Genomic DNA, 16,255 nt, shown 5'->3' on the forward strand with positions numbered 1-16,255 from the left:
CCTCAAGACGTGGTTGTTCCAGCAAGCGGGACTGGCCTAGGGGATTTTATAGGGGTTTTAATTACTTTTAAATTTGACATTCTCAAATATTTCATTTTAATCAAATTTTAACTAGGTGTAATATGTTAGCTTTTTATCATTTGTCAGCCGCCCTGAGTCCGAAAGGAGAAGGGCGGGATATAAATACAATTAATAATAAATAAATAAATAAATTCTTTGGGGACAGAAGAACTGCATCAGGAATACTGAGGAACATATTGATGAATATGATATATTTTTATATATTATCTTTGAAGAATCCTGGAGAAGGGTGAAGTGCAGAAAATATCAGAAATTCCTGTTTTCAGATGCGGACAAAAAAAAAGGATCTAAAGGACTTGCTAATCATGGTAGCACTTTGATAGCAACCCTTCTTCATTTCATGTGTTTGCTGTTTTCAAATAGCTTAATTTGTATTTATGCACTGAGCCCCTGGCTGGATTTAATGGCTAAAATGGCCTTTCTCATATTTTCTATTTTCAGTCCTTGATGGAGAAATTTTGAAAATCAATGAATCAGTAAAATGAAATGAAAATTCCACCCAAACGTAACTTGTTTAATTCCCACTAGCACCAATGTGTGATTGGCTTACAAGAAAGTTGTGAGCTCTAACCCCTGACATTAATCTAAACAGGCATGTGTACGTAAATATATAAAGTTGCAGTGTTCTCTTATTGAATCTAGTATGCAACACCTGTCAATCAAACACACACCTCTAACCTATCTGAAGTAAAGATAGATGACACATCAGCATTTAGGAATTAGGACTGGTTTAGTTATTTTAAGGAAACCTTTGATATTTTCCCCTCCTGCGACATTCCAAACAAAAGAATAAAACTCATGTTGACCAGCTCATGATTCCTTTTTTCATGATAATTATAGCCACATATTCTTTAGGGGTAAAAGATTATTATGAGATATGAACAAATTCTATTTGCAAGAGTTTGCTAAAATTCTGTTTGCACTGCTATTTATACCACCATGTCGATCAGTGTTTTAGAAAGAAGGCAACCCTTTGTGTACAGATCTGTGAACATCTAGAAACAAATAAAGTTATAACTAGTAGCCAGCACAGGTTTGTTAAAAACAGATCATGTCAAACCAATCTTATTTCATTCTTCAACAAAGTGACTAAATTAGAGCAGCGAAATTCTGTGGACATAGTATATTTAGACTTCAGCAAGGTGCTTGATAAAGTAGATCACAATCTATTTCTTGGTAAGATAGAAAAATGTGGGATAGACAACATCACCACCATATGGATTTGTAACTGGCTGACAAACTGTACTCAATGAGTAGTCCTTAATGATACTACACTGGTAAGCAGTGGGGTACCACAAGGTTCTGTCTTAGGCCCGGTACTCTTTAATATCTTCATAAATGACTTAGATGAGGGAATAGATGACACTAAGCTGGCAGGAATAGCCAACACTCCAGAAGACAAGCTCAGAATCCAAAAAAGATCTTGACAGACTTGAACAATGGGCCCTATCCAACAAAATGATATTTAATGTGGGCAGGAAAAAACCAAAGGTACAAGTACAGTAACTGCGAGAGGGACCTTGGAGTCCTAGTAGACAATCACTTAAACATGAGTCAGCAGTGTGCGGCAGCAGCCAAAAAAGCTAATACAATCCTTGGTTGTATAAACAGACGCATAGAATCAAATCACATGAAGTATTAGTACTGCTTTATAAAACCATAGTAAGGCCACATCTGGAATACTGTAACCATTTTTGGTCATCAAATTACTAAAAAGATGTTGAGACTTGGGGGAAAAAGTGCAAAGAAGAGCAATTAAGATGATTAAAGGCCTGGAGACTAAAACATATGAAGAACAGTTGCAGGATTTGGGAATGGCCAGTTTAGAGAAAAGAAAGACTAGGAGGGACATGATAGCAGTATTCCAATATTTGAGAGAATGCCATAAGGAGGAGAGGGTCAATTTATTTTCCAAATCACCAGAAGGCAAGACAAGAAACAATGGATGGAAACTAATCAAGGAGCGAAGCAACCCGGAATTAAGGAGAAACTTTCTAATAGTGAGGATTATTAACCAATGGAACAGCTTGCCTTCAGACGTTATGGATGCTTCATCACTCAAGGTTTTTAAGAAGAGACTGGAGAACCACTTGTCTGAAATGATATAGGGTTCTCTTACTTGAGCAAGGGGCTGGACTAGAAGACCTGCTCTATTTTGATTCTTTGGCTTATTGTGAAAAAAATATTTTCAAATTTTAAAAAAAAGTATTTCAGAAACTTTGAATTATAATGTTAACAAGGAATTAATAAATGAATAATTTCATATTATCTCTTTTAGGTAGCACAATATTTAGGGAGATTTAAAAATAATCCAGGGCCAAGAATGCATAAAGCTCATGCCAAATATTGCTCACAATCTGCAAAAAGGACCTTATTAATAATTGCATATGGGCTAAGCTTGGTTTTCACTGTAACCATAATTACAATGAATTAGGACAGATTCATACATTAAAATTTCTGTGGGGATCACTAAAATTACCACTATGACCATTATTATTACTACTGCTAATAGCTAATGCTCTCAAAATACTGTACCATTTTGTTCCAATGGGAATTGCAGTTTAATTCTATCAAAAGTATAATACAGATGAGCAGTCACAACATATATAACAAGTTCAAGGTGTGCTTTATACACACTCCTTGCATGAAACTTTTTGCAAGCTCAGATCTGCAATAATGACTGGATCATTGGAAGTGCTTATACTTTCTTTTTTTTTTTTTGTCTTGGTTTAAGAGCAGGCATAGAGATCTTGCCACACTGAAATGTTTTTCAGCTGTAAGTGCCATTTAATGAACATCCAGGCAAGGGTGGGAAAGCCAGTGACAGTTTCCCTTCTATATTGCCGCATGATTCACAAGGGATTCCAGAATTCTAATATTTTCTGCATGAAACCTATAAAGATGTCAACTGGGGCATTCAGTACTCTATAGCAAACCATTAATTATTTTTCTGTAGCACTCCCAGTTTTTAATCTTATCTGAATAAGTGAGGAAATGTTTGACCAAAAGGGCTGCATGCCTGAGACTTCCACCTCTTCTCAAACCCTTCCCATCCTTTCCCTGTGCATTAGCACTGTCATTTCCCAGAAGACAAACCACTACAGGCTTTTTATCCTGAAGAGAAATTGACACACAGCTAATAAATCAGAGAATGTGCTCCCTCTGCTCCTTTGCTCTCCACTTTTTATATATATATATATATATACAAGTGACAGGCTTTTTGCAGATGAAAGCAGACATTATTTTCCCAGGGAGACCTATGTCTTAGAAATCTCCCCTGCTGTTGTACTCTGATAACCTGCACTCTCTCAACATCATTAAAGATTATCAATATGCTCTTTAAGGCTTTCTTAGTCATGGGAGATGGTTGCCAAGGTAACTAGGTCCACACAGGTAATCTCCTGTCTTTTCTGTGACTATTCTGAAATTAGTTTTCATGCCGTGTTTGCACTATAGCCTCATTAGCACTAAACAAATTTGTTATTTTCTTCACATGATTATTAGGGGGAACATGGTGTCAGCAATTTTCGGTGATTGCGATGGTTTCAAATAATGCCTGGGATGAAATGTGCAGAGCATGTGTGGACTTTTTTCTTCTTACGCAGTGGACACATTTATTAATAGGGTCAAAAGGTGGTTGTTCAAAAGCATTACAAATAGCATTCAAGAATTTGTTTCTGAAGGATAGATACTAATGAATTGTCATGTTATTGTTACCCTGATTTGTCAAATTCTGTACAAATAGTTGTTGGTCTTACTACTAAATAATTATGAACAGCATCTAAGAAGTCACCTGGAGATGAACATAAAGACAACAGCTGTTTTGAAAAGGGGTACCTGCAGGAATAATGCTAGGAAGATGATGGTTTTCTTTTCAAGATATAATTGAATAGGGAATAGTAGAAGAAGGCAACCACAATATCTAGAGAAGAGAAATTTGGTTGGTACTGACCTTAGTTGGCTTATCATATTGGCACTAATCTTTTACAGCACTCTGTCAATCTATTCCATACTACATTGCCATTCGCATATAGAATATGGCTATAATCAGCAAAGACAGTAATTCTTTCTATCATTATATAATTGCTGAATTGTGATTTCTTGTATTAGGGAGCTGGCACCAAGCTACTGAGAATCTGCAAGAGATTGTTTTGGTCTATCTGTCATTCCCCATCAAAGATCTTGGGTATAAAACTAATGTGAAATAAATAAATCAGCAAACTTTTTTTTCATTTGGTCATTTTCTCAACTATCCATCCATTCTACCTTGAAAGTTTATCTGACTATTTAAAACAGAACACAAAATAATATAATTGGATCATCATTTTTAAAATGATGATCAAAACCCTTTATCCAGACTTCATCCTTGGCAGGTGGTATTATCTTAACTAGTTGAACTACTGTTTGTTCCCAAGACATGATCAGTCAAAATGTAATCAGCTCACTTCACTTTTTCAAATGAGAGGAAAAAGCAAAAACAAACAAACATAAACCCAAACACATTTTAATAAATTGGATGGAATGAAGGTTTCTATCATTTAACCTTAGTTACAAGGTGGGCACATACAAGTGTCTTATCTTTTACTGGTTTGATCCAGCAGCCTGCAACCTCCCTGGCAATATAAACGGAATTCCTCATGATATACGACAAGGCAAGAGAACTGCAGAGTAATATAAGAAACCCCATAAGCAAAACAAAGAAAAGAAATAGGAAAACAGCACTTTCTGTTTCCCTATAACATGGGATGGGATGGGATGGGATGGGATAGGATAGGATAGGATAGGATAGGATAGGATAGGATAGGATAGGATAGGATAGGATAGGATAGGATAGCTTTATTTGGCCACATGTGATTAGATACACAAGGAATTTGTCTCAAGTGCTGAAGCTCTCAATGTACATGCAAAGCAACAGAGTAATAATAATCATAATATGATACCAATAAGAGGGGGTAGTTGAGAAGATGAGAAGGATAATAATACTACAACCATACAACATGGGTAAATAGACAGGAGTTGAAATGTCCAGAATATGAGAGGTCTGTAGATATTTCCTCAGCCCTCCTTTTGACTTGCACAATATTCAGGTCCTCAATGGAAGGCAGGCTGGTTGCAATTGTTTTTTCTGTAGCTCTAACTATCCGGTGGAATCTATACCTATCTTGTGTAGTTGCTGTATCAAACCAGATAGTTATCGAAGTACAGGTGACAGGCTCAATAATTCCTCTATAGAACAGTTAAAAAAAGTTTATAAAAAAGTAAAAAAAAAAAAACATCAACAACTTGATGTAGAAAAAGAAGTTTATTTTATAAGGAAATAAGAATTCCAGGAAACTGTAGGCTATGATACCGTAACCTATGCACTGCCACGGTCCGGACACTATTTCAACTCATATCAGCTTTGACATGTTTCAGACATCTCTTAAAAGGCCTTTCTTCTGAGTGCTACAATTGTATGTTTTGAATAAATATTTTTGAAATTTATACTTTAAAACTATTTTATATTTTATTAAAATATATGTACATTATTTCAAGATGTCTTTTGAAAACTGTGAAAAGGACAGACCTGAATTAACTTTAACTGTTTACATACATAAAATAATGACTGACCTTCTAGCACCACTTGAACATAGTCTTGTGCAGACATCTTGTCTTTGCGTACAAAACACTGGTATGCTCCGCCATCACTTTTGGACATGCCGTCCATAATAAGAGTCTCATGATTGACCCCAATGATTCTCACATTATTGCCAGTATTGATGATTTCTCCATTTCGATACCAGAAGAGTTCATGATCGTCTGTTCCAGACACACTACAGGACAAGGACACTCGACTGCCAACACTGCTCTTAACTTTCCGAGGACTGATGGTGGCTTTTAGAGGCTCTGGAAGAAGGCATCAAATTCAGTCATTTTATTTTGGTCACTAATGAGCAAACCAAAAGAGTAATGTTTAACTCACTGAATACCAACACAGGCTATAAAAGAAAGAAAGGAATCTTTTTTTAAAAAAAAAATAGCAATGTTCTACATCAGAAAGATGTAATGGTAGGTCAAATTAGGCTTCTATAGGAAAATGGCAGCATGACAAGTCTTAACCACATGAGTAAGCTAAATTGGCAACAGGTGACTTTTAAAGCAACATTATTGAGAATAACAAAGAAAACAAGCTGCATGGCATACATAAATCTATACATTTACAGCCACAGATTCAGAAGAAATGACTTTGAATTGCCACCTCTCCCCCTCTTATGAATACCAGAAATGGTTGCTCCATTCTGTCATGGAATTTAAGCTAAAACCTAATAAAGATAACCAGACAGAATCACACTGCACCAAATAAATATTTAAAACTAACTCCTACCGCCAATGGAGCATTAAGATACAGCCCAGAAAATGGCTGCTCTATTTTTAGTTTGTAGAATCTTCTTCTTTTTGCCTATCTTATTAGTCATATGCAGAAATATACTCTTGTGTGGAGTATAATCATGGTTTTATTTTGAGCATGCTCGGCGGTTCTTGAGTTAGTTTTTTTTACCAGATATCTCGGGGCTGGTTTTAGATACTGTAGTTGGGAGAAATCACATATTTTAAAAGAAGCAAATATTAATAATCTTACTCATGTGCAGATCATGCAAGGATAATTTTAACATTCAAACCTTTGTGCCTTCTTAATGAGCTAGCAAGGTCTATGAATCTCTGTCTGAAACAAACATACTATCTATCACAAACCCCATATTCCTGTTTGGAAATGGAGATAATGAAAGTAGTTGTTTTCTTTATATAGGCAAATGTTTGGTTATAACAAAGTGTAGGTAGGTGGTGTTATATGAACACAGAAGTTTTGCATAGTGAAGGCAACTAATTAAAAGGCTCTTATAAACTATTTGAAATACTTTATGAAAAATATTATAAGAGGGCTATGTAGAAAATGTCTTTAATACTAGAAGGCAAATGTGTGCCCTGAGCATCTGCTATATAGGTTCTCCACACAATTCAGAACAAAGAAGCTATAGAAAGTTCTTGGTCATTCAGGGAGCCTACATAAGTGCAGCATATGCTTTCAGGTGTGACTCCATTAAAGAGAATTATGATTGCATTCTAATAATCTGAAGACACTTACGTTTTACATGCAAACGGCCTATCACTTCAGCTGTACCATAACTGTTCCAGACTTCACACACATAGTTGCCTGAGTCTGATGGACGCGTATTTTCTATCAGAAGGCCTGTCACCATTGGCCGGAATCGGCTATCAGGTTCCCAGGGAACATTGTCCTTCAGCCAGCGATATTTTGGTGCTGGGTGTCCAGATGCTTTGCAAGGCAGCTCCACTTGCTGTCCTGCCATGGCTTTACGATGTTCAAACCCATCCAGAATAGATGGAGCCGAGTTTGCTGGGTCTGGAAAGCAGAGTAGTTACATCTTAGATGTCCAATAGAATTAACTGATTGATCTATGTGAACATATAGGAAATCCATTTTTTTTTAATCTGCTGCCATCCAGGTGTATTGGCACTGTAACTCTCAAATTCCATGTTGGCCAGCTCACTTGGAAGCCGTCAGAATAATGAATATTGATTTTAATCAATATTTAGTTAGTGCCAGTGCATTGGAGGAGAAGAAGCAGGACCACAACATTTCTATTCAATCATTCCCCATCTACCCACGGTAAAGAATTAAAATATGAATAAGCTTGATAAAATGAGTGCTTGTAAAAACATTTCTACTAATTTTCATTCCGTACTACAGATATCCATTAAATAAGTTATCATTGGTTTTCTAGAGTTGATTGTATCTGTTCTATTATTTTTTAAAATAGCTATGCTAGATCAGAGTATTGGATTGTCTCTGCTCATGTGTAGAAGGTAATAGCCAGAAAAATATTATCACAGAAGTGCTATAGGTTTTCCTCTTGTTTTGCTCTCTTAACAATTAAATGAAAATACTGGGGAAATATCAGTGATGAATTTCTGCCATAGAGTCATTAATATCCTGATGATATTATCCTTACAGTATGGAGGTTTTTGTATAAATTCATTTTGTGTGCCAGTTGTGCTTATTCCTGGGTTGAAAGGCTTTGCTTATAATCACTCATGCCTTAGTTCCTTTCCATTTGGATTACTGCATTGTGCTTTTCAAAGGGCTGTTCTTGAAAAGCATTCAGAACCTTTAATTGGTCTAGAATGGATACATCAAAATTCACCCATGGGATATCAATTCAGAATTGCCCTGGCTCCCACTAGGGTTCCAAGTGCATTTCAAGGTGTTGTGGGGGTTATCAGATTTGAGAAGGATAATCTAGCCCAGGGGTGTCAAACTCGCAACATCGTGTGATGTGTCGCGATGTATCACGACTTTTTTTCCCATTGCCGGCAATGGGGTGGGCGCGGTTTCAGCATGACACATCCGGCCCGTGAGCTGGCAGTTTGACACCCCTGGTCTAGCGAAATCTGTATCCTTTCACAATGCATTTTGGGTACAGCAGCCCTGACTGTTAACTCTGCTGACTGAGAGTGATAAGAAATAGAGACTGATGAAATCTGAAGACCCGTGGTTTGTTATTCTGCCCCTAGTGTCTGGCATGTTTTACAAATAATGTAATACAAATTACATACACAAATAAAGTGTATCACAAAATATACTAAGCATATCCATCTACAAATTAAAGCAGTACACACAAAATGTATTCTTAATATATAAAAGTGTTTTTTTTTCCAGAAAATGTCTATTGCATACCTGATACAAAAAGTCTAGCACTGTTGCTCTGACGTGTTTCCCCAGTGTATCTGTGCCGAGTGATACATCGGTAATTATACAATCCATCTTCATTCTGTACATCTATAATATACAAGGCTCCCGTGGATGTGATGAGAAATCTAGATCCTAAACAACATAAGAATATGCAATTTTTAAAATACAAGAGTTTTAGTATTCTCTTATCTAGTATAACTGAACATTTTACTAACAAGTATCAAGGGTACCCATTGTTGACAGTTCAATTTTTAAAAGACTGTTGTATTAGCAGCTATCTAATTCAACTGTCTTTCCTAAAAGAAATGGAACAAAGTAAATAGTTTATTGTAAAATTAATCAATGAACATTAAATCTGTGTTCATCATAGATAGCACAGGCCCAGCCAAGCTATTTTAAGTAAAACAGAACATTTCAATATTTATATTACCTCTGAATACAAAGCTGGAAAACCTGTTAATTATATGAACTAATACACATAATTACATATGATGATATGCGTAATAAAATAGTTTCAGGAAAGGAAGGAAAGAAATTGCAATGTGAAAGAAAAATGGGGGAAAGCCAACTTGCATAATGATGAATTCCTTACACATAATTTGTGTCCCACCCTTTCTGTAAATAGCTTGTGGTAGCATCCAAAGGCATTCGTTGATATTTTATTCATATAAACTTTCTGAAGTTTTTCTAAAAACTATTGCCTAAAAGATGGCTTAAATTCAGATTTCTTATATGGAACAGTCCATCCCTTAAGCAGCTCTGCAAACATTAAAGATGTTGGAAAGGCCATGAAGCTGCTGCCTCTGGCCTGGTGCCCCCCAGATTATTTGAGACTTCTATACCCAGACTTCTTCACTTGTGAGAATGAAGATAATTTAATAGAAAAGTTAGTTTAAAAGAAAGTGCATAAATTGCACATGAGGGTGGCCTAATGGAAACAGATGTTTCTGTCACATAGAGGATGCTGGTAAGCAAACAAAACCACATGAAAGACTAAAGGAGTGAGAAGAATTTGACCTGCTTCTTTTTCCTCTTTTTCTATTTTTATATCATCATCTGACTGATATATTTGATTGATATTTATCTGCGAATGTAATAACCAAAGTACTGCAAAATATAAAATTACAAATAACAATAAAACCAGCAATAAATCTTATGGCAATTCTAGGACTAATCAATGTATTTTATATAGATTTCATCTGATAAAAATGATATCACCATAATAATAAAAAAGCATTCACATTAAACAGACTTATAAGCAGGAGCAGAGACGTTTGAAGTAGTGCCATCTGCCTGAGCTAGCAGTAAAAATTTTCAACCGTCTTTAAAATACTAAAGAGAAAATGTCAACTCAAAAGAAATGGGAAGTAGGAAAAAAACCAATTAGCCTATCAAATCCAAGGCAAGTGTACAATAACAGCTTTCATAGCTGCAACCTGTAAGGATAACAATTACTTGCTTGCAGCAATTAAACTTTTTAAAGCCAAAGTGCTAAGTGTTTTGCTGTATGGCGTGTAATGTTGCACTTACAAGGACATCTGTGCATTAGAAGCTGTATAATCTAAATTTTAGAAACCTGTATTCCATGTTCCACATTCTGTTGTTAATGTACTTCTCTAACTAAAATCTGACTGTCTATCAGACGAGGTTTGATTATGACTCTGCCAGTTTAAGTACCGATTTCAACAAATTTGGGAGTTCTGATGCACAGACACCAGTCTTCTTGGAAGAAACAAATAATGGATGATTTGGCTCATTGTAAGTTCATTTCCCCCCCCTCCCTCCAATTTATATTCATACCAGACTTGCAGAAAATCATGAGAGAGCTCAAGCAAAAAATGCAGCCTAGCACTGTGTTGGCTTTTTTGGCAGCTGCAGCACACTGCTGGCTCATATTTAAGTGATTGTCCACTAGGACTCCGAGGTCCCTCTCGCCGTTACATGTAAAGTAAGAGAAATGATTGCCAAATTTTATGACACAAAAAAGTCCACAATTAGTCTTTAAAAATACTTTTTAATTGGTCAACCTTTTAATGCAAATTTAAATGGAATAAAATAAAATAGAGATCCCAATTTTATCTGAACAATGGAAAACTGTCTTAATGTCTCTATCAAAATATTTAAATAGAACTACAACTATGATGTACTAAACAAAAGACAATATTTTTGATTATTTGCTTTTCTATTAAAAGGTAATGAACATAGAATGATAGGTTTGAAAGGAACCTTCGAGGTCTTCTAGTCCAATCTTCTACTCAAACAGGAGACCCTCTACCATTCTGGACAAATGTTTGTCTTTTGAAAACCTCCAGTGATGGAGCACCCACAACTTCTGGAGGCAAACCATTCCCACGGATTAATTGTCCTCATTGTCAGGAAATTTTTCCTTAGTTCTAGCTTGGGTCTCTCCTTGATCAGGTTCCATCCGTTACTTCTTGTCCTGCCCATTAGGTGCTTCATAGAGGTAAAGTCACCCCCTTTTTATTAACCAGAGTTCCTTGGATATTGCCTCAGCCCTAAAAATGTTGCAATGAATCTGGAGTTAAGCTGCAATAAGCAAATCCAGAGAGATGGTTGCAGTGCTAGTGGATTCTCGTTTCTCTTTCTCTGCTTTAGGATCAAGAAAATATTTCAGGTCTCCCTTCAATGGAATAAAGAAACCGATGCTCTGATACTAATCAAGTCAGACCGCATTCACTTCAGAAGAGAACTGTACTGAATAAAACTGAATAAATTATTGTATTGTTGGAGACACAATAAGAATAATGCCTCATTAAAAATGTGTTTGTGATATCCTAATATTGGGGAAAAGACATTATTAATTTGACACTGAGGTTTTCAAACAATTTTTTAAAATTATATATCAATCAAGACAACCGAAACGGATTCTCTGTGCTTTTCCTATGAAATCTATCTCAATGTTGAAAAGATATGTTTATGGCCAGTACATTGAAGGCCTGATGTGGGTTTAGATTCCTCAGAGTAATGTCCTCTTTCAGTTTTCAAACTCTCACACACAATTACTAGGTGAAAAAAGCAATTTACTCAAAGATGAATAAGAAGCAGTAGACAAGGAATCTAATGTAAATCCAGGATCCCTGGGAAAGGAAGTTTGTATGGGCAGTTTCACTCACCCGGAACACAGAGAAGAGAAATAAAAAAAAAATATGTTGGAAGTTCATAAAGCCAAATCAGGCTCTGTTTCAGGCCAAATCAGGCCAAAGTTTCAGGATTTTTACACATGCAGAATTTACAAAAATTCACACACCAGAGCAAGAGAGCAGACAATTGTTTCCAATGGGTCAGATTATGGGAAATATGGTCAGAGCTCCATCATAAATCAGGTTGGAGACAACTGTCTTTAGTTAAGATAGTTACTCCCTTCCTTGGCAAGGACTCACATTGAGTATCTTTGCTCTGCTCTCAGCTTTACCCATCAAGTCCCACTGTTCTGCTGGTCCCTGTGTTTGGTCAACCTGAGGTGATTCCTGGCTTGGTGTCTCTATAGGTTCATTCTATGGGTTCAATTCTCTGGCTGGCATTCTACGGGTTGAACTGGACCAGCTTCTCCAGAGTCAAAATTTGTGTCCTAGGGCATGACAGTTAGAGATTTAGCCTGAAGAGTTAGATCCAGTAAATAGATCCATGAAACTGCCAGCCTGAAGAGTTGGTAGACAATCAGCCATCTGGGGCTGACTCAGAAGAACCTCAATAATAATCAGGTGATGAGGGGGTCAAATTTTGGCAGAGCACCTAGTCCCAGCATGCACCACAGCTCTGAAGAGCAGAGGCACTCTGCTTGGCAACCTCAAGAAGCCAGCAGGCCAAAGCCTGTAATGCGAACCACACCTGCATCTGGTCTATTAAACAGCAGCCACTAGCAAATGGTCTGTCATTGGAGAAAAACTCTACAACAGGGGTGTCAAACTGCTGGCTCACGGGCTGGATGCGTCATCCAGAAGCCGCGCCCACCCCATTGCCGGCAACGTCATGTGACGTCGCGAGTTTGACATGTCTGCTCTACAACCTTGGGTCTGCTTTCTCATATCTTTGCTTCTTGCTCTGATTCAAGACTCTTAGCCATTCACATGAACTGGCTGACTAATCAACTTGTATTTGATTCTTAGGCTGTGATGTAATATATTTGCTTCTCTGAACCTATACTCCATCTGACTCTGGAGTAAACCAGTAAGCCTCACTCTCTTTGATCCTCACTGAGTATGCCTGCCTTTGTATTAGACTGCTCACTACTTGTCAGTAAACCTTTTCCAAAGCAAGTGGCATGCTTGTGTGTGAAATAGGGTACTTTATGTTACTTTTGATTTATGAATGAGCTGTATACATTGAACACTTATGGATAAATCTAATACAAATATATTAAACTATTGTATAAACTTTATATATGCATAAACATGTATAAGAAGCTTTGTATGCATAAATATAGTCCTCAACTTACAACAGTTCATTTAGTGACCATTCAAAGTTAAAACGGCACTGAAAAATGAACGTTTTTTCAGAGTTACAACTTTTGCAGCATTCCCATAATCGTATGATCAAAATTCAGATGCTTGGCAATTGGTTCATATTTATGACCATTGCTGTGTCACAAGGTCATGTGATTAACTTTTGTGACCTTCTGATAAGCCAAGTCAATGGGGAAAGCAGATTCACTTAACAACTGGATTACTAACTTATCAACTGCAGTGTGATTCATTTAACAACTGTGGCAAGAAAAGTCATAAAATGGGACAAGACTCACTTAACAAATGTCTCACTTAACAACAAATTTTGGGCTCCATTGTGATTGTAAGTCGAAGACTACCTTTATTGCCCCCTTCCCATTTTAGCAAAGAAAAGGATGATAAATAGGTACTACTTGTAATTAAGTATTCTTGAATATTAACCAGTTTTCTATCTATCCTGCAAAAATAAAATAGTGTTGTCTCATATATGGTATTTGTCTAATATCTGGCTTGCCCAATATGTCTTTAAACATTCCACAGAGCCAAACCGATTATTTTGAGAGATAAAATCAGTTTAAGTGGTTGTACTTATCGTCTCCGGGTCCATAGGCACTTCTCAAAGGCCATTTATAATAATGAACACTTTGCAAAATGCTTACCTATTAATAAAATACTCTAAATTGATTTTATTTGAAGAACTAGATAGTTAGATCTGACTGCCCATGCAGTGACATAAAACAACCCAGTGCAATATATACACAGCATATTCCCAAATTGATTATAACCGTATAGAACAGAACTAAGGAACACTCTCTCTTAACTATCTTTGTTAGCCCACTGTAACATCATTCTAATTACTCAAGTAGCCTATTCAATTTCTGTTTCTCTAACTACATATTCCAGAAAGCAAACATAGGAAAACACAGATTTTTTAAAAAAAAAAACCTACTGAAATAGCAGTTAATTTGGGAAAACAATGGCAATGAACAATATGAAAACACACTTTGAGCGTCTGTCAGGGATAGAAGGCATAGGTTTTCTAAAATGTTTATTTTAGAAAACCTATGCTTTCTATCCCTGACTTCATTAATTTTGATTATCGGGTAAATAGTCATCACAAATCTATCTATTAATAACAATACCACAGAATCTTTATATATGTTAATAGAAAATTCAGCTCTTAGAATATTAATTCCCAGGTGCTGCCTCACTCCCGCATGCTCAGATAAATCCCAAAGTGTGTAGAGCTGTAAAGTTAAAAAGAGTGAGGAAGAAGAGAAAACCTAAAACAGGTTTTCTTTTCTAACAATGAAAAATAAATGAAGTGGGAATGGAATGGAGTATCTTGAAGAGAAGTACTTTCATACAGATCACAATTGTACTGGATTAAATATCTATAAACAACCCTGATAAAGTAAAGCCTTCAGAATCCAACATCATAACAAAAAACATTGTAATCAAAAACAGAAATGTGAGAAAATCCTAGTATTGAAATTCTAAGTGCTGTATTTCAAAAAGTGACAAAAAAGCTACATGGATGAAAGATATATTATGCTATTCATCTTGGAAAAGAGTTTTAGTTTTTGAATATTTAATCATTTAATCACTCCTGAATTGCTATAACACAATCTGTTTCTTAACTTACCTCTATCAATCACTACACAAGACTTTTCAAAATCAAAGCTTCTTTTTTTGCCTCTAGATCAGGGGGTGTCAAACTCGCAACGTCACGTGGGGAGGCTGAATGCAACCACATGTTTACTGGATCCGTGCCCCTCCTGGCTGGTACTGGCGGCCCGGGAGGGTACACGAGCCTGGCTCCAGGGAATTATAAACGCTTCTTTACGGGAGGGTGCCTTCCCCGTGGCCTTAAAGGAGGCGGTGGTGAGGCCCCTCCTTAAGAAGCCTTCCCTGGACCCAGATGTATTGGCNTGTGGAGAGTGTGGTTGCGCAGCAATTCCCTCGGCACCTGGAGGAAACAGTCTATCTGGACTCGCTCCAGTCGGGCTTCAGGCCGGGATACAGCACGGAAACGGCATTGGTCACGCTGGTGAATGATCTCTGGAGGGCCCGGGACAGGGGTTATTCCTCTGTCCTAGTTCTTTTGGACCTCTCAGCGGCTTTTGATACCGTGGACCACGGTATCATGCTGCGGCGTCTGGGTGGGTTGGGAGTGGGAGGCACTGTCATGCAGTGGTTCTCCTCCTTCCTCACCGACCGTACGCAGTCTGTATTGGCAGGGGGACAGAGGTCGACCCCAAGGCCCCTAACTTGTGGGGTGCCACAAGGGTCGGTCCTCTCTCCCCTTCTGTTCAATATTTATGTGAAGCCGCTGGGGGAGATCATCCGTGGCTTCGGGGTGGACTTCCATCAGTACACTGATGATACTCAGCTGTACATTTCCACCCCAGGCCACCCCAATGATGCCCTTGACGTGATGGCCCGATGCCTGGAGGCCGTAAGGGTCTGGATGGGGAGGAACAGACTCAGGTTCAACCCTTCCAAGACCGAGTGGCTGTGGCTGCCGGCGCCTCGGCATAGTCAGCTGACTCCGTCGCTGACTATAGGGGGCGAAATTTTGGCTCCCTCGGAGAGGGTACGCAATCTGGGGGTCCTCCTTGACTCACGGCTGACACTGGAAGACCAGTTGGCGGCCGTGACCAGGGGGGCGTTTTATCGGGTACGCCTGATCTACCAGTTGCGGCCTTTTCTGGACCGGGACGCCTTGCGCACAGTCACCCATGCCCTTGTCACCTCCCACCTGGACTACTGCAATGCTCTCTACATGGGGCTCCCCTTGAGGAGCACTCGGAGGCTCCAGTTAGTCCAGAATGCAGCCGCGCGGGCGGTGTTGGGAGGGACTCGTCGCTCCCATGTAACACCGTTACTGCGCGAGCTGCACTGGCTGCCGGTGGCTTTCCGGGTGCGCTTCAAGGTGTTGATTATCATCTTCAAAGCG

At 38.0% G+C, this 16,255-nt stretch overlaps 1 protein-coding gene across 1 annotated transcript in view; it reads right to left on the reverse strand.

Annotated features, from left to right (window-relative positions):
* Window positions 1-16,255, reverse strand: part of DSCAM (DS cell adhesion molecule) — a gene marked incomplete at its 5' end in the record, with an annotated part of 259,601 nt that overhangs the window by 145,978 nt on the left and 97,368 nt on the right. Inside the window, 3 exons of the mRNA XM_029285138.1 lie at window positions 5,692-5,967; window positions 7,205-7,483; window positions 8,819-8,965. Of these exons, the coding sequence (XP_029140971.1) occupies window positions 5,692-5,967; window positions 7,205-7,483; window positions 8,819-8,965 (702 nt within the window). The remainder of the gene's footprint in view (window positions 1-5,691; window positions 5,968-7,204; window positions 7,484-8,818; window positions 8,966-16,255) is intronic.

The sequence above is a fragment of the Protobothrops mucrosquamatus genome, unplaced genomic scaffold (genome assembly GCF_001527695.2).
Source record: "Protobothrops mucrosquamatus isolate PMUCROS unplaced genomic scaffold, P.Mucros_1.0 scaffold1331, whole genome shotgun sequence".
Taxonomy (NCBI): domain Eukaryota; kingdom Metazoa; phylum Chordata; class Lepidosauria; order Squamata; family Viperidae; genus Protobothrops; species Protobothrops mucrosquamatus.